The sequence below is a fragment of the Daphnia magna genome, linkage group LG1 (assembly GCF_020631705.1).
Source record: "Daphnia magna isolate NIES linkage group LG1, ASM2063170v1.1, whole genome shotgun sequence".
NCBI lineage: Eukaryota > Metazoa > Arthropoda > Branchiopoda > Diplostraca > Daphniidae > Daphnia > Daphnia magna.
Genome location: NC_059182.1, coordinates 14,015,777 through 14,037,957, shown reverse-complemented (window position 1 = coordinate 14,037,957; position 22,181 = coordinate 14,015,777). Strand labels below are relative to the sequence as shown.

The 22,181-nt window shown below is 41.2% G+C and overlaps 4 protein-coding genes across 4 annotated transcripts in view; 3 read left to right on the top strand and 1 right to left on the bottom strand.

The window, feature by feature from the left end:
• LOC116930341 (26S proteasome non-ATPase regulatory subunit 4) lies at positions 1-2,044 on the top strand. The gene is made up of 8 exons (XM_032937749.2): positions 1-151; positions 345-485; positions 551-662; positions 727-882; positions 945-1,032; positions 1,096-1,223; positions 1,282-1,570; positions 1,632-2,044. Exons 1-8 carry the CDS (start codon positions 126-128, stop codon positions 1,856-1,858), a joined length of 1,167 nt encoding a protein of 388 aa, XP_032793640.2. The 5' UTR covers positions 1-125; the 3' UTR covers positions 1,859-2,044.
• On the bottom strand, positions 2,042-3,203 carry LOC116930374 (vesicle transport protein SEC20). Its single transcript, XM_032937794.2, has 5 exons — positions 2,913-3,203; positions 2,652-2,845; positions 2,504-2,596; positions 2,320-2,441; positions 2,042-2,249 (listed from the first exon to the last, which is right to left on the bottom strand). Exons 1-5 carry the CDS (start codon positions 2,994-2,996, stop codon positions 2,062-2,064), a joined length of 681 nt encoding a protein of 226 aa, XP_032793685.1. The 5' UTR covers positions 2,997-3,203; the 3' UTR covers positions 2,042-2,061.
• Positions 3,204-3,374: 171 nt separating this feature from the next.
• LOC116930307 (GTP-binding protein 2) lies at positions 3,375-7,384 on the top strand. Its single transcript, XM_032937706.2, has 6 exons — positions 3,375-4,003; positions 4,380-4,589; positions 5,154-5,320; positions 5,377-5,435; positions 5,510-6,543; positions 6,603-7,384. The coding sequence occupies exons 1-6, from the start codon at positions 3,935-3,937 to the stop codon at positions 6,879-6,881; spliced, it is 1,818 nt and encodes a 605-aa protein (XP_032793597.2). The 5' UTR covers positions 3,375-3,934; the 3' UTR covers positions 6,882-7,384.
• Positions 7,385-7,701: 317 nt separating this feature from the next.
• The window catches only part of LOC116922817 (protein MLP1), a 30,736-nt gene continuing 16,256 nt past the window's right edge, over positions 7,702-22,181 (top strand). The window contains 5 exon segments of the mRNA XM_032929263.2: positions 7,702-7,940; positions 14,976-15,208; positions 15,974-16,247; positions 16,395-16,508; positions 20,435-20,569. Of these exon segments, the coding sequence (XP_032785154.2) occupies positions 7,923-7,940; positions 14,976-15,208; positions 15,974-16,247; positions 16,395-16,508; positions 20,435-20,569 (774 nt within the window). The 5' untranslated portion in view covers positions 7,702-7,922.

Below are 22,181 nucleotides of genomic sequence, written 5' to 3'. Positions count from 1 at the left end.
AAAAAAAGTCGGAAGTCAATTTCAAAATTGTGACAGAAATTTACTTGTTTGTTACTTGGCAACCACGCAGATGAATTGTCAATTTTCATCGACTGAAAGAAAAACTATTCGTCGAGACGGCAAAAATGGTGCTCGAAAGTACTATGATCTGGTAAACAATTTTTAGATATCGGTTTATTCGTTTTAGTGTGAAAAATGACTTCAGTATTTAAGATGATATCATTTCAGTCTAAGGGAGTGGCTTTATTGTTCTTAATTATATTTTCTGGCTGTGCATCTGACAGACTTTTGGCCTGATGGTAAGCAGTTTTCCTGTGATTTAATACGATATTTTTACACTTTAGTGTGGACAACAGCGAATTCATGCGAAATGGAGATTTCATTCCTAGCCGACTCCAAGCTCAGCAAGATGCTGTTAACATGGTTTGCCATTCAAAAACAAGGTCCAATCCAGAAAATAATGTTGGTCTACTGACATTGGCAAAGTATATTTTCAACAACTTTACAGCAATTCTATTACAAAATCAGTACATCTTGCAAAATTTCTTAGCACTAAGGTATTGGCTACATTGACTACAGACGCTGGACGTATATTATCAAAGCTTCACCAAGTTCAACCAGAAGGTTCAATCAATCTCTTAACAGGAGTTAGAATTGCACATGTAATATCAGATTTTAAAACTTAATGAGTAAAACTGAATTACGACATGTCTTTTTCAATTTTAGCTTGCTCTTAAACATAGACAAGGGAAAAATCATCGAACCAGAATTATAGTATTCATTGGCTCACCCCTGAATTTCGATGAGAAGGAATTGACCAAATTAGCCAAAAAGTTAAAGAAAGAGAAAGTAAATGTAGATATCATTTGCTTTGGAGAGGAGGTTAGTTACTTTATCATACCTTATCATATTGGTGTTAGTCATATGTTTTTCTCTTTAACTAGAATGGAGGAACTGAAGTACTGGCTAGTTTTATCAATACTCTCAATGGCAAAGATGGCACTGGCAGTCATTTGGTTACCATTCCACCTGGTAAATTTGATAGAAAGTTTTTTAATGTAAATGGTAACACTTTTCTTTGGGTCTGACTTTCAGGACCTCATCTAGCTGATGCACTAATTTCTTCGCCGGTCATTCAAGGAGAAGACGGTACGGGAGCGGTTGGGTTGGGGGCTGGAGGTTTCGAATTTGTCGATCCCAATGAAGATCCTGAATTGGCTCTTGTAAGTTTCAGTATTATTCTTCTACATGGGTATAATACCAGCGTTACCTCTTCTCCAGGCTCTACGAGTTTCGATGGAAGAGCAACGTCAGCGTCAAGAAGAGGAAGCACGCCGATCAGGCAATCAGTCAGGTCCGGAGCCTGCTGCACCCACGACAATGACTGGCGCCCCTGCTTCCAACGAAGATGCAATGCTTGAGCGTGCTTTGGCGATGTCTATGGATCAACCAAGCATCAGTACGGCTGCTGCCAGTACCGCCCCTGCAGCACCAGTGTATCCTGACTTCGCCACAATGACTGAGGAGGAACAAATTGCTTATGCAATGCAAATGTCAATGGCAGAAACTCGTGAGTTTTGCCTTTTTAATTTAAATGGGTTATTCTGATTCTAGTTTCATTTTATGAACAGAAGGACCAGGTAAAACAGAAACTGAAGCTATGGAAGTTGAACCGACACCGCCAGCAGCAGCTAGCGATGACTACGATGAAGTGATGAAAGATCCGGAATTCCTCCAAAGCGTCTTAGAAACGCTTCCAGGAGTCGACCCTTCGAGCGATGCTGTACAATCTGCCGTTGATGCTTTGCGGAATCAAGATAAGGATAAGAAGCAAGGGAAAAAGCCTGACTCCAAGTAATGAGATTGATTTGTAACGCCTCGCTTGATTCGGATCTAGAATTAATTAATTTGCATCTGCTAATCACACCTGTGTGTAACAGAACGTGATAGATGTTTTGTCCCTTTGGCACACAATCGCCTAATTGATAATTCTAGAATTTCATCGTATTTTTCTGAATTGAATAAAGAAACTCATAAAAAATCAGTTACAATATTTTTTCTTCAGAACATACGCTTCTGAATGACGTATACACAGGCGGCAAAAAATGCGGCTAAAGCGAGAATAATTAAAATCAAATCCGTAGTTTCTCTCCGCCCAAATCGTGAGACCAATTTCTTGGTGGTAATTAAAGCACTTCCCATTACTTTAAATTCATCTTGATTATCACATACCATGTTAGAAGATTGGGCTAATAAAAAATTTTTCATTGTTAGTTGAACATATATTTTAAATAAATAAGTGGAAACACTTGTTAATACCTAGTACTTCTAGGGTGCCCCTGTTCTGTTCAAGTACACTAGCCATGGATTGACTAATATTTCGCAGATTTGCTGTCACATTAGTTGACATCTTGATAAGTTCCTCTTTGGATTTTGTTTGCCTAAAATTCAAGTCTAAATGCTGGAATGCAAAAAAAGTAATAATAAATACAGTTATAATTACCTGGATCTTACTTCCATTTCCTCTGGATTGCTATAAAAGAGTTCTGCTTTGTTTTTCATGCTGACAGTTAGTTGGCATTGTACATTAGCTTTGCTAGGAAAAAATAAGAACACTTGATTGCCTTTATGAATGTCTTGTGTTAAATTACCGAAATGCACTTTGAAGACTTGTCAACTGATTTCTGAAGAGATTGACATCTTCAGCAAGATCCCCATCTTCATCCTCATCTTTGGCAACTTTTTCAAACTCATCAATGCAGTGTTTAAGCCGCTTGAACTCTGATCGATACTCTGAATTCAATACCACAACATCAGATTCTGCAATGTCAGGCTCTTGTATTTTCTTGACATAGTAAGGAAAATATGGATTGAATGTGTCATTGAACATAAAAAATCATCTCTTTACGTACATGCAAAATGTTTTGGATGGATAGATTTCCTCGTAGAATGTCGTTTTTTAGAGATTCTACTTCAGCACTATCGGAATTTTTCATCTTACGACGAACGAAACCTATATACTTAACGACAGCACTATTCCTAGACTAACGGAATCATAAAAAAATATAGGATTCGATCACCACGTTACTTTTTGCGGCTCTGCAGTCGTGCAGTGGTGTTGTCGTTTGTTGTCGTTGACTGCTTAGTTGCCACTTACTTACAGAAACTTTTGCATCATCGAACGATAATTTTCTGTTACCCTAAAAAAGTGCTTTTATTCAATGCTTATTTAATTATCGAAATTCTACATTTCCTAAACCATTTTGGGATGATAAAGCCGGGAGCCAGCCAAGGTAAATGTAAATCGATCTATGGTGGTTGGTTCTTCCGAGGCGCATAGTACCTTGCTTGAACCGCTTTTAGTATGGGTGACGAAGAGTGTATCCATAAAATGCTGACGATAGTGGAACTAGAGAGGGTGAAACCAAACACAAAAAGTCCCGGTTTGCTGGTTTTCGTTTGTTCTACTGGCAAAGTTCCGTCTAAAACCGTGGAATTGGCCTATAAAACAGGACAGTTCGAGCTTGGAAGTGTATTTGTGATGTGTGGCTTCGTTAATAAGTGGTGATCTAATCATTTTCTGATGAAATGATACCTCGGACAGCAGCTTACGTTACAGTATAGCCAATTTCGCGCCCAGTTGTGTTGTGTTCATGTCGACCTCTTGTCGACCCATCTTTGATGCCAAGTGTAAACCAGCCTACAAATTCCGTAGTATAAATAGTTTCCGTAGAGTTCAACGAAAAAAAAAAGCAAATATTGCGCTCAAGCAGTGTCGCATTTGGCAAGGTTCATTCGACCAGTTTTAATTTTAGTGTCCTAGCTTTGTTATTCTCGAGCGAACCACAACAAATACACATTTTAGTTCTCGTCCCCAAAGCTGGTGGTTGATCAGTTTACGGTCCCTCGTCATAAATCTAGTCTTCCACTGATAATGGCCATATTCATACAACAGCAACAACGACAAAATAAACGTCACAAAACAAAATCCATTGGGAGCCCTGTAAGTATATTTCATCACACTCAGTGAAAGGGAAACCGTCCCGTCCTTTGTTGTCACGTGACGTCAGCAGATATCCGTTAGGTTCTTTTTCATGTTCAAACTTGCCTCTAGATTTCTTTTCCTTTCATCCCCCATGGCTACTGTAAAGTACTATACAAATGGGCAGGTTTCTTACAATATCCCTTTGTTTGCTGTTGAATGCGACCAACTGGGTTGGCACGTTTTTTACAAATTTATGGGAGTCTAGCGAAAGTATACCCTGATTTTACTATTTACTGACCCAGATAAGCAGACTATAGAAGCAGAATTCTCGCACCAATAAGCCACACTTTCTTTTTTTTAATTATGTATTTACATTTTTTTTTTTCTTCCATAGGACCCTATGGATGCGTTTCTGGGGCTATACGACAACGGTTCAGATTCAGACGATGACGATTGGATTTCTCAGTTTGAATTGGCTGATCCTCTGGCTAGTAATAATAATCAACAGAAGAATCTACCCCCAGAACCGCAGTCTGGCAACATTGAATACAAACTGAAATTAGTCAATCCATCTGAGCAACGGATCCAACACCTTGTAACTCAGGTATGAACAACATCGACATGCATCGATCAAAATAACAATAAATAATGGAGGCATCATAATTAATACCACATGTGTAAAAAAAAAACGGTGTTTGAATGCCGCTTGTAATAATTATTATGATGAATGAATCCAAGTTTTGCATCAATCTTTAGTCATATCAGACAATCAGGCAATAGAATAGCTTTTGATTACTTCAGCAGAAGTAGTTCAACGAACCTTTGATCTAGGGCGCTTTAAGCAGGTTTTGTTTACGCGTGCGGTTATTTCACATTACGTCAGTTGAAAGTGACCAACCACGTGATAAAAATTAAGAGACATCTAGTGCGTTTTATTTCAAATTCTTAAATAGGGAACTTTGTTGAATTGCAATCAGCTTGCGGTGTGAAAGTATTTTCTGATTTCGTCTAGACTTGAGTAGCCGACAGGGAAGATTAAAAAAAGGAGCCGTTGTTGACCGAAATTCTGAGAGTCTTTAACATTCTACTTGTGATTTGCAATGACTGTCCGGTTAATTTAATTCTTCTAAATTTATCAAATGAATTTTTATTCTCGGTGACTGCACAGATGAAATGGCGTTTGCGTGAAGGGCAAGGTGAGGCGATCTACGAAATCGGAGTAGGGGACGATGGATTTCTCCATGGTTTGTCACGCTCGGATATGGATGCTTCACTGGATACTTTAAGCAACATGGCTAGACGTTTGGGTGCCTCTGTCACTATCCTAAGAAGAAGGTCTGTTATTATTGATTCACATTAAAATTCCTAAATCTAATCACTTGGTTTTACAGGTCTTTAGATGCCACCGATAATGAAGTTATGGCGGATCTCAGTGTAGCGGAAGTGCTCGGTTTGTTTATTTTTTTTTTAATCTTCAGTTCATTTTGAATTAGTATTATAATTTTTTATTGTTGCTTGTTTCAGTAAGGAAAGTTCCGGATGACCAGCGCAGTATCGATTTGCGGGTGGCAGTTTTGGGAAATGTCGAAGTCGGCAAGTCGACATTAATCGGCGTGTTGACGCAAGGTCAGCTGGACAACGGCCGTGGCCTGGCCCGGCTTAACATGTTTCGTCATAAACATGAATTTCAGACGGGTCGAACAAGTTCTGTCAGCCATGACATTTTGGGCTTCGATTCGAGTGGCCAGATTGTAAATTACGAACAGGCTACTACGGCTGAAGAAATTTGCGATAACTGTTCGAAATTGTTGACCTTCATCGATTTGGCTGGTCATCAAAAATACCTACGAACAACCATTCGGGGTTTAACTTCTTATTCGCCTCATTACGTCATGCTTATCGTTTCTGGAACGTCAGGAGTTGTTGGTACCACCCGAGAGCATCTCGGCTTGGCGTTGGCACTGGAAGTTCCTTTCTTTATCGTCATCACCAAGCAGGACGTCACCAGACCGCAAGTTCTTGCCGACACTATCCAGCATTTGGAAACTCATCTGAAAAGTCCAGGATGCAATAAGGTGCCATTCCGCATAGAAACTGAAGATGATGTCATTACGGCTGGCGCAGCCTCGCTATCCGAGACAACCGTGCCCATCTTTGTGGTGTCGAGCGTAACCGGCCGAGGGCTTAATCTCTTGACCAAATTTTTGCATTTATTGCCGCCAGGGTGGGGCGCATTGGAACGCGAAAAGATGGAACAGGAGCCAGTAGAATTTCAAATTTACGAGACGTTTTGTCTACCTCAAGTGGGCACGGTCTTGGGTGGCCTTTTAACACAAGGCGTCTTGACGGAAAACATGAACCTGTTGCTTGGACCTCTAGAAGATGGATCATTTCATCCGGTTCAAGTCCAGTCGATCCAGCGACATAAATCATCGTGTCGGATTGTCCGAGCAGGGCAGAGCGCTTCCTTAGCACTCAACATCGAGTTGCCAAATATTCGGAAGGGAATGATTCTAGCTGATTCGCACCTAAAACCGCAAGCTACCCTTTATTTTCAGGTAGTAGATTATTGTGCCAGTCAAAGATGACGACGTCATTGTTGCACTCTCTATTGTAGGCTACAATTGTTGTGCTGTTTCATTCGACGAGCATACATAAAGGCTTCCAGACAACGGTGCACATCGGCAGCATCCAACAGACGGCCGTACTGGAAGGAATAATGGCAGCCAAACATATTGTTACCAATGATACGGCTTCGGTGCTTTTCCGTTTCTTGCAGCACCCGGAATTCATTAGGACAGGATCAAGGCTACTATTTCGTACAGGCAGCACTCAAGGAATCGGAAAAATCACGCAGGTCTTCCCGATCGAGATTGACAGTTGTGCGGAGAAGTAAAGTACGCTTCTTTTATCGCCCTTTGAGCTCTTTTTCCTGATGTAGATTCAAAATATCCCTTTTTCGGCAGGGACACAAATTTTTGACCCCAAAATTTCTGCAAAATCGTTTGATTGTTTTACGTAATCCTCTGTTTTTTTCTTTTTTTTTTTCTTTTTTAAAAAGAAAGCATGCTGCTTATTACGTGTAATCTTAACAGCTGGAAGCACAGATGTTTGCCTAAACAGCATTATGTAGCGAAATTAATGGTTAATGTCGTTCCCCCCGTTTTTTGCGCAAATTCAAACACGTTTGAAATTATTACAAAATTAATATTCCCTATTTTCATCACGAATCCATCAATCTAATGGACTTCCTCATCGCCAAAATATTTTGTCTTCTATCTATCTTCTCGTCTCCTATCATGAACTGTCACAGCCTTAAATTCTTTGTCTCTTTTACCACACTGTGTGTCGAATCTTTGTCAGATATATATATATAAACAAACTAAGAAAGAAACGGAACTTTAGAGAAGTAAACGCCTTTTTTCTGTTTTTCCAACTTTAGGCCGTCACTAGTTGGGTCTAAAAGAATTTAAAAGAAAATGGCGACAAGCCAAGGATGCGCGTATATCAGCGCGGTCGACCTAGCGGGGCGACATATTGAAGTCGAAAAACAGGAATAAAGTGAGAGGGAAAACAACACAAAGATTATTTTTGGATCTCGGGTATATTTGTCGGTATGGGGAGTAAAAACAGGCCGATCCCGTTGGTCGCATTTTCCACTGGTTTCGCTCCTTATCGTGTCGTCTCTGCTGCTTCGAATTGCGCCCAACGTTTCATTTCAGCTCTGAGCGTCTGCAGACGCGGTGTCTCTTCTAACTTTCTCTTCTTTCTAGTTTCTTCTTTCATTTTTTTTTATTATTATTTTTCGTTGCTGTTTCTTCACATTTACTGCCCCCAACAAGAAACCATCCTAAAACAAGTGCTAATATTTTAGTTCCCTTAAAAATCTACTAGTCTTAATTTAATCCCGAACATCGAACGAACGAAAGCTGATGCAATGAAGCCAACAAAAACGGTAAGTAGGCCTCCTAATAGCATTCGTTGTTTTTCTCTTTAAACAATATATGGAAGAGAGGGATTTCCTTTGAAAGGTTTTTGTATTCCGCCTCATTTCGTGATGTTGATAGGGCTGAAGTGGGCCTCTTTGTTTCTCTCACATACTTTGGTAAATTCCTGTGTGTCTCGGTCGTAAACTTGATCGAGTCATTAAGAAGCTGCCCGAAATTGTTCGCGGTTAGTTCTATAAATGGGGAACAGAAACCGCAGCAATGGAGCCACAAAACACATGGTGACGATTTCCATCCATTATGGCCATCGTATCTTGAAAGACTTAATTGTTAGCGACACTTGATATAGCTTATTTTTTCCATGGAAAACGTTTAACGGGGCGTTTTGCTCGAGTTCTAAAATCGGTCGAAATGGGCAGGGCGAGGAATGCAATAACTGTCGGTCGTGTGTTGCATGTTGATAAACTATTGATAAATGCATTGCAAATCAAAATGCAAGAGACCACCAAACGATCAATCACACTTTTGTATCGATACCTTTTTTTTTCTTTTTCTTTTGGCGCCATTCTTCACAACAGAAACGCAATAGATCATTCGCGAAAGATGTGACCCACAGAAGGGCATGACGGTCGTGCTCCTCATTGGAACCATGTTATTTTTTTTGTCAACATTCTTAACATAAAAAGTGCAAAAATGTTATACCCTGGTATATTTTCGATGCAAGTGCAACATTCCTCGTCGTTTGTGTTCCAACAGAGGAGATACTTTTCTCGATGTGTTGGTCGTTTTTCTCGCCTGTAACCCAGAAAACAAAAGAGAAAATTGTTGCGGTTCATTAGATTGAAGCAAACTGTTTGGCAAAAGAACACTCAAACGTATCATATCTTAGTTCCTAGTTCTTTCACCTGGTTTGTCTCTCTGCCTCTACATTCTCCATAGTGCTATTATTCCCTTTCCTCCTTGTGTCGGCCATTAAAAAACGGACTTTCCCTTCACATTGCCGTGGCTACGTCATCAGCCGTGCCTGTGTACGGGGGGCTGAACCACCCGAGTGGGTGGGTTTCACAACAGCAACACGCGATCGGCAGCCAGGCACCGGCCATCAAACTCAGTTCAGTCGAAAGTTTGGCACCCTCCTACCATAACGCACCTGGCAGTGCCTCTCGCCGATCGTTGTTTACTTCAGTCATCAGTTGTTTATTTTTGAAATAGAAAAACGATTCCTGTTCACCAAACTTCGGGGAAAAGGAGTTACGTTTTTTTAAATACTGGAGGCTTTCACCGTCTCTCCGTTTAGGTTAGTACAACCACGTGCTGTGTTTCTTTGAAAATATCGTTCGCCATCTTGTTGTCATGTCTGGACTTGCTCGGGGTGACGTCTCGAGCGATGGGTGAAAATCATCTACGCACTTCCCTTTGTAATTATCTACTATGAAATATGTTTTTAATTCCAAAACTTTCGATTATCTATTCAATTTGGCATTGTGACGTGAGTGTGATGCGTGGCCATGTTTGATCGTTGTCGGGCCGTTTTTTAATAGTCTCTTTTTTAAAAAAATGAACTACATTCATTACTTTAGTTATTGATTGACTTGGTATAAACGAGATAGGGCTGCAAATATTAGACCAGCATTGATACTTCTTCCTTTTCTATCTATTACGCCATGCGCGTTGGCAAATTTTTTGTATACGTAATCGGCTTTGAGAGAGCGAATGTCAGATTTGCGTCAACGGTCAATGTTCTCGTGTACATATATGCTGAACGCCCAGTTAATCAGTTTTCCCTTTTTCATTTTTGTTGAAAGCAAAAGCTTCAGGCAGCTTATATGCATATCGTGGTTCGCATAGTGTTTCGACCTTTGCAGTAGCGGAATTGCCTGTACATATTTTACTGTAATAACTGTGAAGGACAAACTCAGACAAAATCGCGAAACCTTTGAAACGCCAGCAAAATTCAGGGTGCGTGATAGACATCCGGTTTTTTTTGTGCCTCGTTCACGTTATGCGAAATATAGACAGTTTTTTGTCCGTCGTAATAGTATTATTAAAAGGATGCATAGCGAAGATAAAGAGAAACGTAAACTATTAGGATAAGGGCTGCGCAAATTGCATCAGTGACATCATCGCCAGCTCACAGGAGCCGATCCCCAAACCTGTTAAAAGCTGTTGAGCTTTTCTTTTGCTTCGCCAATAGCAGATTACGGATTCCTACGCTTCGGAAAAATCTACCTATAAATTTTTGTTGTTGTTGTAGGCAGTAAGTTGCAACATAGTAGGAAGTAGTACGTCAAGTGGAGAAGGGGGGGGGGCAATTTAATTGGTCGGCAACTGTTATCGCTTGTCTTGATGGAATTCAATCGTCGTATGGAAATGCCAGGCCAATTTTTAAATTCAAGTCCACGTAGGAATGAAAACAATCAGCAAACCTTTTTTGGCACACGTTTCACTAGGGTTGGACCATCATACGGAAACATGATGTTTACAAAATGCGTGAGTAACGACGAGCAAGTTTGCGAGTCAGAGGAAAAAGGAGGCAGAGAGATATACAGCTTTCTAGTTAAATCATGTCGCGTCACGTTAACAAAGGCCGTCCCTCTTCTTCCTTTTTGCAATTTTAGCAACAGTCATCGCACTATATTTACACCCAACAAAATCTTACTTTTTAATTCAACTTCCTACCCCCTTACTCTTTCGGTTCTTCAGAGGGTGATGGATAAAAAGGAAGGGGAAAAAACCCGGCTCGGGGAAAATGTATACAAGGAAAAAGCAGAAATCCAACCACCGAACATTTTTAAACTATGAATAATGGAGGAAAAAAAAAAAGGAAGGGAATAAAAGTCGAAAAAACCTTGGCTCACTGCCCGATTGGCATGTGATCAACTAGTAGACGAACACGACGGGATCGACCGGCCTGAATATAATGTAACCACATACACACGGTCCGTCCCGCCTCTTAACCTCCTCCGAGCCAACAGCCTCGCCGTCGCCTCGTACCATTTTTATTTGGTACGTTTGCGTGTGTAGTTTTTTCTTTCACTTTAGTACTCGTTTAAGGCATGTTTTTTTTTTATTCAAAAATCTTTTTTTTCTTTCAAGGCCAAGTCTTCATTTTTCTTTACCATTCCTCATGGTTTTCGTTTAATCATTTCCTTACCTTGTTTCCGAGGCTTACCTTTCAAAATGTTTATCTTTTCCTTTCTCCCTGCAATCGTCATTATATCTAAATAAAAATCTACGCATAGAAGTAAAAGGACAAGAAAACAAGAAGGGCAGCAAGCATTCACTGGGTTTCCTGTTAAATCACCAATTAATTGTCGTCCCATTGTACGACCATTTCAATTGCGACTTGGAAAGGGTCCTGCTTTTTTTTCTTTGTGTTTCCCTTGGTTGACTTCAATTGAGTTATTAAAGAAAAACGGACAGCAACCATCTGGCTTGAATGTCGTGCTCAATTGAGGCAGTGTTGTCTGGCCCCCTTTTGAAATGCCCGTTTTCGTTTCTATCTCCCGCAATACGCAGAAATTTTGGCAAAACAATTTTGGGCTTTTTTGGCCGTCAGAAGGTGGACAGACTGGTCGTTCTAGATTAACGCCCAGGATGGTTTTTATGTTATATCAAAGCCATGTTAGACAATACTCGATCGTGATTTATCCATTATATCACCTTGTTGGGATGTTGTAGCGAAATGTTGCCCGGGTCTTTAAAGAAATAAGGATGACCGTGAAAGAAGAAATGCAGCAAAACGAACGAAAAGAGAGAGGCAAGAGATAGATGAGAGTAGCAACCGGGCCATAACCTTTTCTAGGTCCTTAGGTCACAGCTGTTTTCACTTCAACTTTAGTGACTGACAGATCTTTGGAGCGTGAAGACGTTTTCTTTTTGTTTGCTTTTATCGTTTCTGTTTTGTTCTTATTTTTGGTGATGAATAATTTGATTTCCATCATGTTTTTCAATGTAAGAACGCAAGGGGCTTTCCAAGAGTAAAAGTAGTGCCATTGAATCAGATAACTTTCAGTGCGAAATTCTTCGTTCTAATGGAATTTAGCTGCCGCCCTTTCGCCATGTTGGCTTTTGCAGTACACCAACCCAGTGGGATTGTGATCCCGCTGATCCGTAATGCGTGTGTCACTCTCAACAATTTGCGTGCTCGACAAACCCAACCCAAAAAAGTGCAATAATCTCTCTTTCTCGCCAATACTAAGTCAAAGAATTCATTCGACCGACGAAACATTTTTCTAACGCGTACGTGGAAATTTCTGAATTTCTATAGCATCCATCAGTTCGTTCGTGTTTGTTGGACGAGTGAGTCGCAACTTGATGACGACGAAGGCCCCTTGGCCAGCCACTTGAACAATCACGAAACTCATCTCAACCTGTCTGATTCTAACTTGATGAAGTATCGCGATATTTGTGTATGTAGCGTGCGAAAACCGAAATCAAAATTCAACGAAAATTCTCGAGTCCACCACACCCACCCCAAAAACGACCGTTCTGATCGGGTTTAAACGTGGGAAAACATTTTTTCTTAATTTTTTCGATCGTTCCAACGAAAATCTTTTTTCTTTTCCCCGTCCCCGTACAGTGAACCTTTGCGGTTGCAACTATGAGAAAGCAAACTCATTGTTTACATTTGTGTTTTGGTTGACTCACACGACGCTGAGTCCAACACCGATGATCGGCCAGAAAGTCTCAGCCAGTTATCTGCTTGACTGTCCTTGTCTCTCTTTCTTGTACGCTAGCCGGCGCTCATAAAGCCAATAGAACAACCAGGTGTGTCTCGCTTATAGTTCGTGCTCAGCCAGTGGATCGACGTAGTGCCGACAGCGCACAGACTTACACTTGGTTCGCCAGCCGGCTGCTGAATCGGTAGCCTTGTTGTTTTTCTCTCTCTCTCTCTATTTATTTCGTTTTTGTGCATATTTCCATGAGTGTGTTTAGTAAATACGCGTCGTTTTTGCACGCACATTGAACAGCGAACACGTTACTCGTTACGCCAACTAGTAAGACTGTCGTGAGTGGACTTAGTCTTTGAGGAAAGAAACTGGAATCGCCAACCTCGATGGCAATAATTGTTCGACTTCAACACGACGAGAAAACGCGAAATCTAGTGTATTCATTATTGATTTTTTGTTGCTGTTAGCAAAGGCGATCGACGTTTTTACTGCGCACTGCCTTGTAGTTTGTGTGTTGCTAACGCTGTGTGTGGTGACATTCCAACTGGATATCGACCCGACTATTATCCTGTCATCCGACTAATTCAATAAGAAGAGTAAGAAAAGCCACGTATCATCATTCGTGTATACATATTGTATTTTTGAAATGGAATGCCTTGCGTGCCTGTTTATTATGCCGGATATTTTAATATGCGATAGGAATTGCGACATCAGTCGGGTTCTCGCTGTGCGAACGGAAAAATTCTTTATAATAGATTCCGTCCTTCCATTCGTCATCCTGTCCCGGATGTATCGCCAGTGACACATGAATTGTGTTGTTATCGTAGGTTTTTTTCTTTATTTATTTTTTTTTGTCTTGTAATGCACGACACTGGCAGACAGTTTATTTATTTATTTTTCCGTCGTGTACTTATTATGCTCTGGTGAACTTCCGCATGTTGCGTCTCGTCGTCTTTTTTAAATCACGCGACGAATTGTTGCTTCTCTCTATAGTCGCCTCACAAATATTCTCTCCCTCTCTCTTTCTTTTTGGGGCTCGTGGAAATACAAGTCCGGGGAAGATGACGTGATTACATCACAAGGGAGGCAACCTGAAACGTGCGTGAGTCAAGTCTTTAGGTCCTTGAGATCGGTGCAGCTTACACGGAGTGAGAGGGGAGAGTTTGGTGATTGTTCACGGTCTTTTTGGAATGAATTGCAAGGCACAAATCCCAAATGAAGAAAAGGAAAATCGCAGTGACCCTCCACAATACACTTCAGATTTTAAAAAATTAAATGGCGAAATAAGAAAAACAGAAAGGATAATGAGAACAAGAAATAGGAGAAAAGATAGTTTGCGTTTTTTAAATGGTCAGCATTTTCACGTTTGGATTTTTTTTTTGTTGCCGTTATTAAATGTCCTTCTTTTTCTATTGTCTCGTGAATGGGCGACTGTGTATAAACTACGCGGTACAACAGAATGAGTGGAGGCCTTTCTATTGAATCGCGTGAACCGTTGCGTTCTGTTCGTGTACCGTTAGCTTGACCGCACCGTAATATTGCACACCATACAAGACTTCTGTGCCGAAACGAAAATACAGATAAATTAGAACACCCAAAACACGCAAACACGCATGAAGAGAGGCCAGGCCAGAGCCTGAACGGATTGGGCAATGACGTGAGTCAAACCGCGGGAATCAGGGGCTCTCCATACGTTCTGTTGCCACACACGCCCCAGCCATCTCGCCAATCTAGAAAATCATCCATCTTTTTCTTTATTGAATTTTATATTTTATTTTTTTCCCATGTTTTCTGGCATTCGTTTCTTTTTCTTTTTGAGAAATTCCACCTTTATTTTCAATTGGTTGGCATATAAAAAGCTTTCATAAGGCGTGGTCGGCTGCCAGTTTTCCGTTGTTTACGATTGAGCCATATACTCTACTTATATTACAGTATTTATTTTAGTTTTAACGCCCTATTTTGAAGCTGAGCGACGAGTTAGTCTAGCCAGCCGTAGGTGCGGCGCGAAATATGAAAATAAAGGAAAGAAAGAACAACACAGATGTCTGGTTTCATGGGTGCGTGCGAATTTGTGGATGGAAAGTTGGTCCATCTAGTGGTCCAAAGAAAAGGCTTTTTCAAATCACAAATTTGATTCTCAAAATTCAAACAGATAAAAAAAAAAAAATACAGAAATATGAATAAAGATTCGAATAGTGGAACAGATGGTGTGGGATCATTGTCCAGCCGCAGGTCACTATGAAAGCCAGAGCCAACATTCTTTGCAGAATTTGGTACCGAAATGACAGCAGACGCCCATCACGCTCGTCTTCTTATTCGCATGTCATCATCGTTCTGTACCTAAATATGGACCCTTCTTTTTCATTGCAGACGAGTTCGTTTACACGGAAGATGATGATGGCCTCGGAGCCGGCCAATGGTAACAGCTTGCCGTCGGTCATCCTGGGGTCGTCTTCGACGGTGGGAACCAGTTCCGCCTCTAAATCCACGTCTAGTCTGACGCTCCGCGAGCAGCAGCACCATCAAAACGTCGAAGGAGTCAAAGAGCGAAAAGAGCGACAGATGCGTCGCTTGGCGGCCGAAATGGACGACCAACGATCAAAGTGAGTTGCAGTTGTCACCTGACTTAATCGCTTTTTCTTTGTCACCGTCCATTCCTTCCAACGTTCTGACGACTGTAAATCACAGTACAAAAAAAAAATGATAATTATTTTTGAAACCGTTCCACACCGGTAAATTCTCCTTTTCTTTACTTCATTTTGTTTGGTTGTTAAAATTCCCGGATGATATATTTTATTTTCCACTCGGGGTCTTTGTTTCCGGGATTAAGAAAAAGCTGTTCTCATCCGGTTATTCACTTTCCCTTGGGGGATGTGGAATGGAATAACTCTGTTTAAGATCATCCTTCATCATATTTCAAAAAAAATCTGGGCCGCGTTGATGTCTGTACAGTCTTGTGCAAACGTATGTTCTTTTTCCTGTATGCAAGTTTATCAGCTGTACTGTACATCCAAAGCTCATCAATTACCATCGGTCATACTGGGTGTCTCTTATGTGACATTTTTTTTCACGGCTTGTCGGCGTGACTGCTGTGTGTCGCCCTTTAAATAGTATCACCGTGTGTGATGGTTGAACATACGGGGGGGCAGGTAGACTCACTTGACAGACTTCCCCGCTTGTTTCCGCCACGAATAACATTGACGTGTGACTTTTTCTATTGTCTCCTCGGTCTTCCAACTTAAAAAGAGAGAAATGCCGATGGGATTATTATTTAAGTCGAAAATGTCATTGCCGCGTGAAAAGAAGGAAGGAAAGATAATGCATGTTTGGATTTACGTTTTCGGTGTCTGCTCGTCGGCGATAAACAGATTCGAACGCGACAAGGCGGAAGCGCTGAACCATCAAAAGGAGGCCATGAACCGCGCCTTTCGCGTCCAACTGGCCAAATTGCTCAAAGAGAAGGAGGAGCTGCAACGTAAATGTCAGACGCTGATGCAACAGTCGAAGGAACCGAATGGCAAGATCCAATCAAACGGGATGACAACAGCAGCCGCCAGCCAAGCAGCCGCCGAAACGATGAAGTTAATTCACGAAAATGCCATTCTGCGCAACGAAAAAAAGAAACAAGAAGAACAATTACAGGTAGCATGACGATAATTAAGCTTAATTAGAGCACTCGCTTTATTCAACAGTGTTTGCAACAAAAACAAATAATTTTCACGGAGTTTTCGTTTAGTTTTTTGGTGTTGCGGAGAAAGCTAATTGAATATTAATTTTCGTAATTGTCAGATGATGAAGGAAAGTGAGCAGCACCGGTTCGAAAATATGCGAAGTCTATTGGATGACAAGGCCCGCGAGCTGATAACGTTCCAGAAGCAGTTACGTCAACAAATCGCCCGTTTGGTAAGTCACTTTTTTGTTGTTGTAACTCCATCGTAACGAAAACCTGTAGTTAAAAAAAAAAAAATAAAATAGCGGACTTTAACTTGACCTGCGAAGTACGAACACAAGAAAATTCCGGATAGTTGCGAAAAAAAAAAAATTCCAGTGGGAAATGGCTGGTTGTGCTTGGAAGGTTTCCTGATGCGCATTTCAATCTGGAATGACGGATAGTTTCCCTTTTTTGTTTAAGCAAAATTCGGCAATTTTCTACAATTCAAAAACATTGACAGTCGTATACATTGGAGAGAGTGCAAATTCAACTTTCTCCACACAAAAAAAACACTGGGAGAATATCTCATCCCGCCGTAGTTCTTTATTTTTTCTCTCTCTCTCTCCTTTTGAAGGGACGCTATCCGGTTTCATGGGCCGGTCGCGTCTATCGTCACGCCAACTTTCATTTTACTGAGAAATCGATAATTTTTTACGTGCAGCTGCGCATAATTGCGATTGTTTCTCTCATAATGTGAGAGTTCCCCCGCCATTTTTATTTTATGTTGGCTTGTTGTACCAACACAGATATATCTAATTGCCTGCTGATTTCTATTTGCCCTTTCCCCCCTCTTTTTTAAATAAAATTTTTAACGGTAAACGCGGGAATGTCATTGGCCGACTTCCAATCCGGAAACCTGCGATCAAGTTCAGGCGACTTACGTCCACGGCATTTTGCGATAACACGTTGACGCCTTGACAGAATTTTTTTTTTGCGCGTTTGAAAATTTCAATTGGGCAGTGCCGTTAGTGCAGACGGCGCATGGGTGTAGGAAACAGAGTGTGTTATACGAACGACAGGTGGGCGCGCGCACGCGTTCCTATAGTGAAAATTGGCACACCCCGCAACGACGATTTACACGGTCCGTTGAATCGTGCACTTGTACTGGACGGAACGGTGTAACCACACCGATCGGAAAACCTGTTTTTTTGTTTTTGTTGCGGCCGGTTCTCCACGACGAGAGTTTTGACGAAAACCATCGGCTGTTGTTTTGGCTTGCCCGTAAAAAACGGCAAACAGCAACAACATCAACGGAAAAAATGATTGTTTTACATTCAGACGGTTAAGAGATGAATCGACTTTCACCACCTGAAGGCATACCGACAGTAGTTGCTGGCAAGCGCAGGTGAACGAGTTATTTATTATGTATTCTTTCTTTCTCTTTATGACAGCTTTACCTCGCGGATTTAAAGGGGAAAACAAATTACTAGTTAAAATTCCAGGAATGTTCCGCGTATCCCCCCCACGCCTCATTGGCGTCGTTATTCCAATCTCGACTGGTTAGGGACGTTAAACATTTTTACGTGGCCCTTGGTTGAAATAAAGGTCAACGACGTCTTTTGAATCTCGTGTTCTGAAAATCCAGAACAAGCCTCCCAAAGACGCTTCTCTTCTTGCCTCTCCCTACTTTAGTCTGCAACGAATTTGCAACGTAGTGGGCACCGATAACAACAGCGTTGTGCAACGATTCCTCGTAACAAGACAAAAGGCCGTCGTTTATTTTTCTTTTCGACCGGTTGCATGTGTGTCTCTCAGTCTTTATTTGGTCTTCGTGAAAGTTCATCGCGCTTTTTGCAGAGCCCCTCGCTAGAATTTGGTGATGGGACGAGCCACATATATTTGAACGCAATAGTCTTAAGTATGGGCTCGTCTACCTGCTGATTGTACTCGGGACTCTGACTCTGCAAAAAGAAAAAAAGGTAAACTGCTAGTTGGCGCGTACCGCTATGCATCTTCGGGGAGAATGGGCCCCATACCTGACATGAATACTTAATAGCGCCAAAATATATAATTTTAAAACCAGAAAAGAAATAGGAAAAAGCGCAGGGATCAGAAGGTTACAACGCAAGTCTCTTCTCTGTGAACTTCCTCTTTTGTTTTGGTCTACCTTCTTTCTTTCTCTTACACACAGAGCGACCACTACACCGAGACCGCGCTGTGTGTGTGTGTATGTCAGTGTGTCAGCTCCAAACGAACTCACGGCGGCGTTCGTGGCAGAATTATTTACAAGCGTTGGTTCAGAGGAGCGCACGCGTGTTTCAATCACGATGTCCTCCCTCCGGATAAAAAAAAAAATAAACATTGTTTTTTGCCGCCATTTCGCTCCATGTACGGAACAGGTCGTCTACCACGTTCCGTCCGGTATATATCTTCGTGGGTCCGCTGCGTGCGTTGACATCGCCTGCGCACATGATAATGTAACAGTATTCTATTCTCTCGAGGCAAGAGAAAACGACAATCAATCAGAATCAAACGTGTATGTCGTGTTGGTGTACGTGTACATTATTTTGTAGCCTGGCTATAGTAACACTGAACCAATGGCATTTCAGGGCGGTCTGGTGGGCATTGAGATTTGTATCGCGTCTGTGATGGGCAGTTCGAAACGTAACAACAACAACAAAATGCACCCCCCAAAAACTGGTCTCGAACGATAAGTAGACCCGGTAACGAATCGAGGAAGACGGGCATGATAAGCTAAAGTTCCAGTCAATGTAAAAGAATCAGCTCTTCTGCTGCTGTTTCTTTCCCGATAATGATCGCTGTCCTATTTTTTTCTGTAGGGGCTTGGTGTTGCTTGTTTACATTAATTTTTCTTCGCTCCTCTCGTTAATTTTTTTTTTTCAGTTATAGTGTGAGCAGCTATAACGAAGAAAATACCAATTTCTAGTTAAGAACCTCTTGAATTTTTCGTTTCTTTAGGTGGAAAGGGGCAGACAGAGAGAAGTAGGAAAAGAGCTCGAGAGCCTCACACAATTGCCGTTGTTGTTGCGGGGTTTTTTACTGTTAATGGGAATGAAAGAAAATGTCAGTCATGACGTTTTTCACGCGAGTCGTGCTGGTGGCTTCTCCCTTACCTTGTGCCTTTTTTTTTTTCTTCATTCCTTTGCTGCTTTGTTTTGTATTGATATTTTCTTTTGATTACCATTCCTTCCTCTCTTTAAGTTTCCTTTCTTATTCTGTTTTTGTGTGCCCCGACTTCTTGGAGTGTACAGTGAGGCAGCAAACCTCTGCCGTTTGTGATGTTATGGGCGGATAATAAGCCTCTGTGTGTGTGTGTGTGGAATTTATCGTTCGTTACTTTTTCTGGCCAAATGTTTACGTCTTTTGAAGGGAAAATTATAGACCTCAAGGTTTCCAGACGCGAGTATTATGCCAGCAACCCGCACAATAGGCCCATGGTATTTTATTTTGTCTTCTTATTCCTATTCTTTCCCCTTTTTATCTTGATTATGTTTCCTCGAAAAAAATGTATGTAAGAGTATAAGGGCTCGTGGGACAAAGAGGGAGGCATCACTGCTGTTAGAGAAAGTAGAGAAAGTGGGTTTCGGTTTAGTTCGGTCATTTTATTTATTTTTATTTTGTTATTTCTTCTCCCCCCTTCTATTTTTTTTTTTTTCTCATACCAAAGTTTTATTTCACCTGAGTTTGTCGATTCTTTCCCTTCCTTTTTACAGAATTGAAGTTGAAAAGAAGGTTATCTAAAAAAAAAACCCCAAATAGTTAATAGACCTCTTTTTAATTATAACACAGGAGCGGCGGTGTGGTTTTCTTTTTGCTTTGCCTACATTTTTTTTTTTCTTAGACGAAACGGAATTTTTTTTTTTTTCGTGGGGCTTCTGACCGCCGGCCATTATTAAACGTCCTTTTGCGGTTCGGTCTCATTTTCTTGTTTCTTTTTTCAACTCCCTTTTGTTCTTATTTGTAAGTTAACTCCCGCGGAGCGAACCGAGAAGGAAGGAGATATGTGTTACACGTTTGTGTTTGATATCTTGTTCTTTTTGGGATTGACGTGTGTTTTTTGTTATTTTCAAAATTCGGTGAAATTTTTACTTGTTGTCCTCATTCTCTCAAATTTCTTTTCTTCCGTTTATGTATGTGTCGGATATGGCGACAATAGCGTGAGGAATCCAAAACCAAAGATCGCGTCATTTCTCACCTGGAATCCGAGCTGCGCATGCAAACCGGACGGGCCCAGCAATTCCGCGACATCCTCGAACAATCCCTACTCACGGCCAACCGTTGCAGCATTTCTGTAAGTCTTTCACACAATTCAATTTCCATTCTATTCAATTCTTTTCATCACCATTCATTAAAAAAACCCAAAAAAACTGTACTGTACGGGATTAGCATAGTTCTATTGTCTTGTCGTGTTCATTGGCGTCCAAACGACCAAGTCACGGCCGAACAACATCGTCATTTAAATCTTTAAAAAGAAAAGAAAAAAAAAATAACTGCGGCGCTATTTTAATAGTTAATTATATCCGCTTTCTCCAATGAACATAAAAATCGCTGGCTGATGCTACTGTATCGCTTTGACCGCGCACGGGCGGTTAAGTCTAGCCGAACCCCATTGTTATGTGGTTATTATGGGTTGTTAGCGAATCGTGTTTTTCTTGTCTGCGGCCATAGTCTCCCACATATCAATATATACCTGCGCGTATTGTATTATCATCATTATTGATGCCTCCTCATGATGGACGGGTATGAGTTGCTCTGCCACCTCTTCGACTACCATCCGTCACGATGTGAACCCGCGATGTGAACCACAAGCACGAAGGGGGGTATTCAGTTCAACGGCACAGATGCTTATGGATTTTAAAGTCTACAGTTAGTTGCGGTTCACCTTCTCACGGTTCGCTTTCGTGTCCTCGTGTTTCTACAACCGCTGACGTGTTGATGTGAGTTTCTCTGAAAGAAAAAGCTTTTGTTTTTCTTTTTGAAAGAAAAATGAAGCGATGAGCAACGCTTTTATTACCAACAGCCGTCACATCCAGCCTGATGGATGACTTCTTTTTTCCGTGCAACATGCCATCGAGAAAACAGTAGAAAGGATTGAGTTCAGCTTTGAACTACCTCACAAACATCGCACAGCAGCAAACGAATTAAAAACAAAATGTCCGACGCTTTAACGATTAGGTAACGACCATTTTACATGCGTGTATCACTTATTCGACGCTCCTCCTGTTGTTTATTCAACTGAATGACGAGGGGCCACACATCTCTCCCTCGGCGACACGCACCTGTGTTTTCTCTCTTTCTCTTCGCTCTCTCCATTTCATTTTCAGATTTTTTTTTCTCTCTCTCTCTCTCGATGAACAACATGCAAAAAGCAAACAAATGGGAGCCTTCTCCTGAGGAGGCACATGGCACGGTAGATGGTAATACGTTATCCCCAAGTTGATGGTTTAATGTCTCCAAAGGGCAGATAAAAATTCATTGTTTATTAGGCATTAACAATCATTTTTCCATGTTTGTTACGCTCTGTCCGACCTTTTCGCCCCAGCTGACTTACCCTTTTCGAAAAAAAAAAAATTTTTCTTTAATAGCACACGGGATTTTTGATTTGCCGTGTTTGTTTTTCCGTTTCTCGCACCTTTTTTTTCTCTCGTTCCTGGCGTCCATCTTGACGTATGTCGTAATGCACCACCATTGGGGTAACCGGCAAAGGGTCGTGCTACTTATTATTCTATAAAGCTGTCGTCTTATTTCTCTCTTTATGGGCGTTACATGACGAAGGATTCCTTTTAAAAGCTTTTCATCTACTGTAATGTGTTAATCCCTCGCGACATCTTTTATGCATATATTTACACTTTTATCTTATATTCGAGTTGGGTGACGAGCAAACTCTTGTTTCGTACGCTTTG

Bases quoted from the DNA above. Each gene is read 5' to 3' on its own strand.
- LOC116930341 (XM_032937749.2), top strand. From the start codon at position 126: ATGGTGCTCGAAAGTACTATGATCTG. The intron at 152-344 runs GTAAACAATTTT...TTTACACTTTAG, and splicing joins CTCGAAAGTACTATGATCTG to TGTGGACAACAGCGAATTCA. The intron at 1,224-1,281 runs GTAAGTTTCAGT...CCTCTTCTCCAG, and splicing joins AAGATCCTGAATTGGCTCTT to GCTCTACGAGTTTCGATGGA.
- LOC116930374 (XM_032937794.2), bottom strand. From the start codon at position 2,996: ATGAAAAATTCCGATAGTGCTGAAGTAGAATCTCTAAAAAACGACATT. The intron at 2,846-2,912 runs GTACGTAAAGAG...TACTATGTCAAG, and splicing joins CCATCCAAAACATTTTGCAT to AAAATACAAGAGCCTGACAT. The intron at 2,442-2,503 runs GTAATTATAACT...CTTGAATTTTAG, and splicing joins GAAATGGAAGTAAGATCCAG to GCAAACAAAATCCAAAGAGG.
- LOC116930307 (XM_032937706.2), top strand. From the start codon at position 3,935: ATGGCCATATTCATACAACAGCAACAACGACAAAATAAACGTCACAAA. The intron at 4,004-4,379 runs GTAAGTATATTT...TTTCTTCCATAG, and splicing joins CAAAATCCATTGGGAGCCCT to GACCCTATGGATGCGTTTCT. The intron at 5,321-5,376 runs GTCTGTTATTAT...TTGGTTTTACAG, and splicing joins GTCACTATCCTAAGAAGAAG to GTCTTTAGATGCCACCGATA.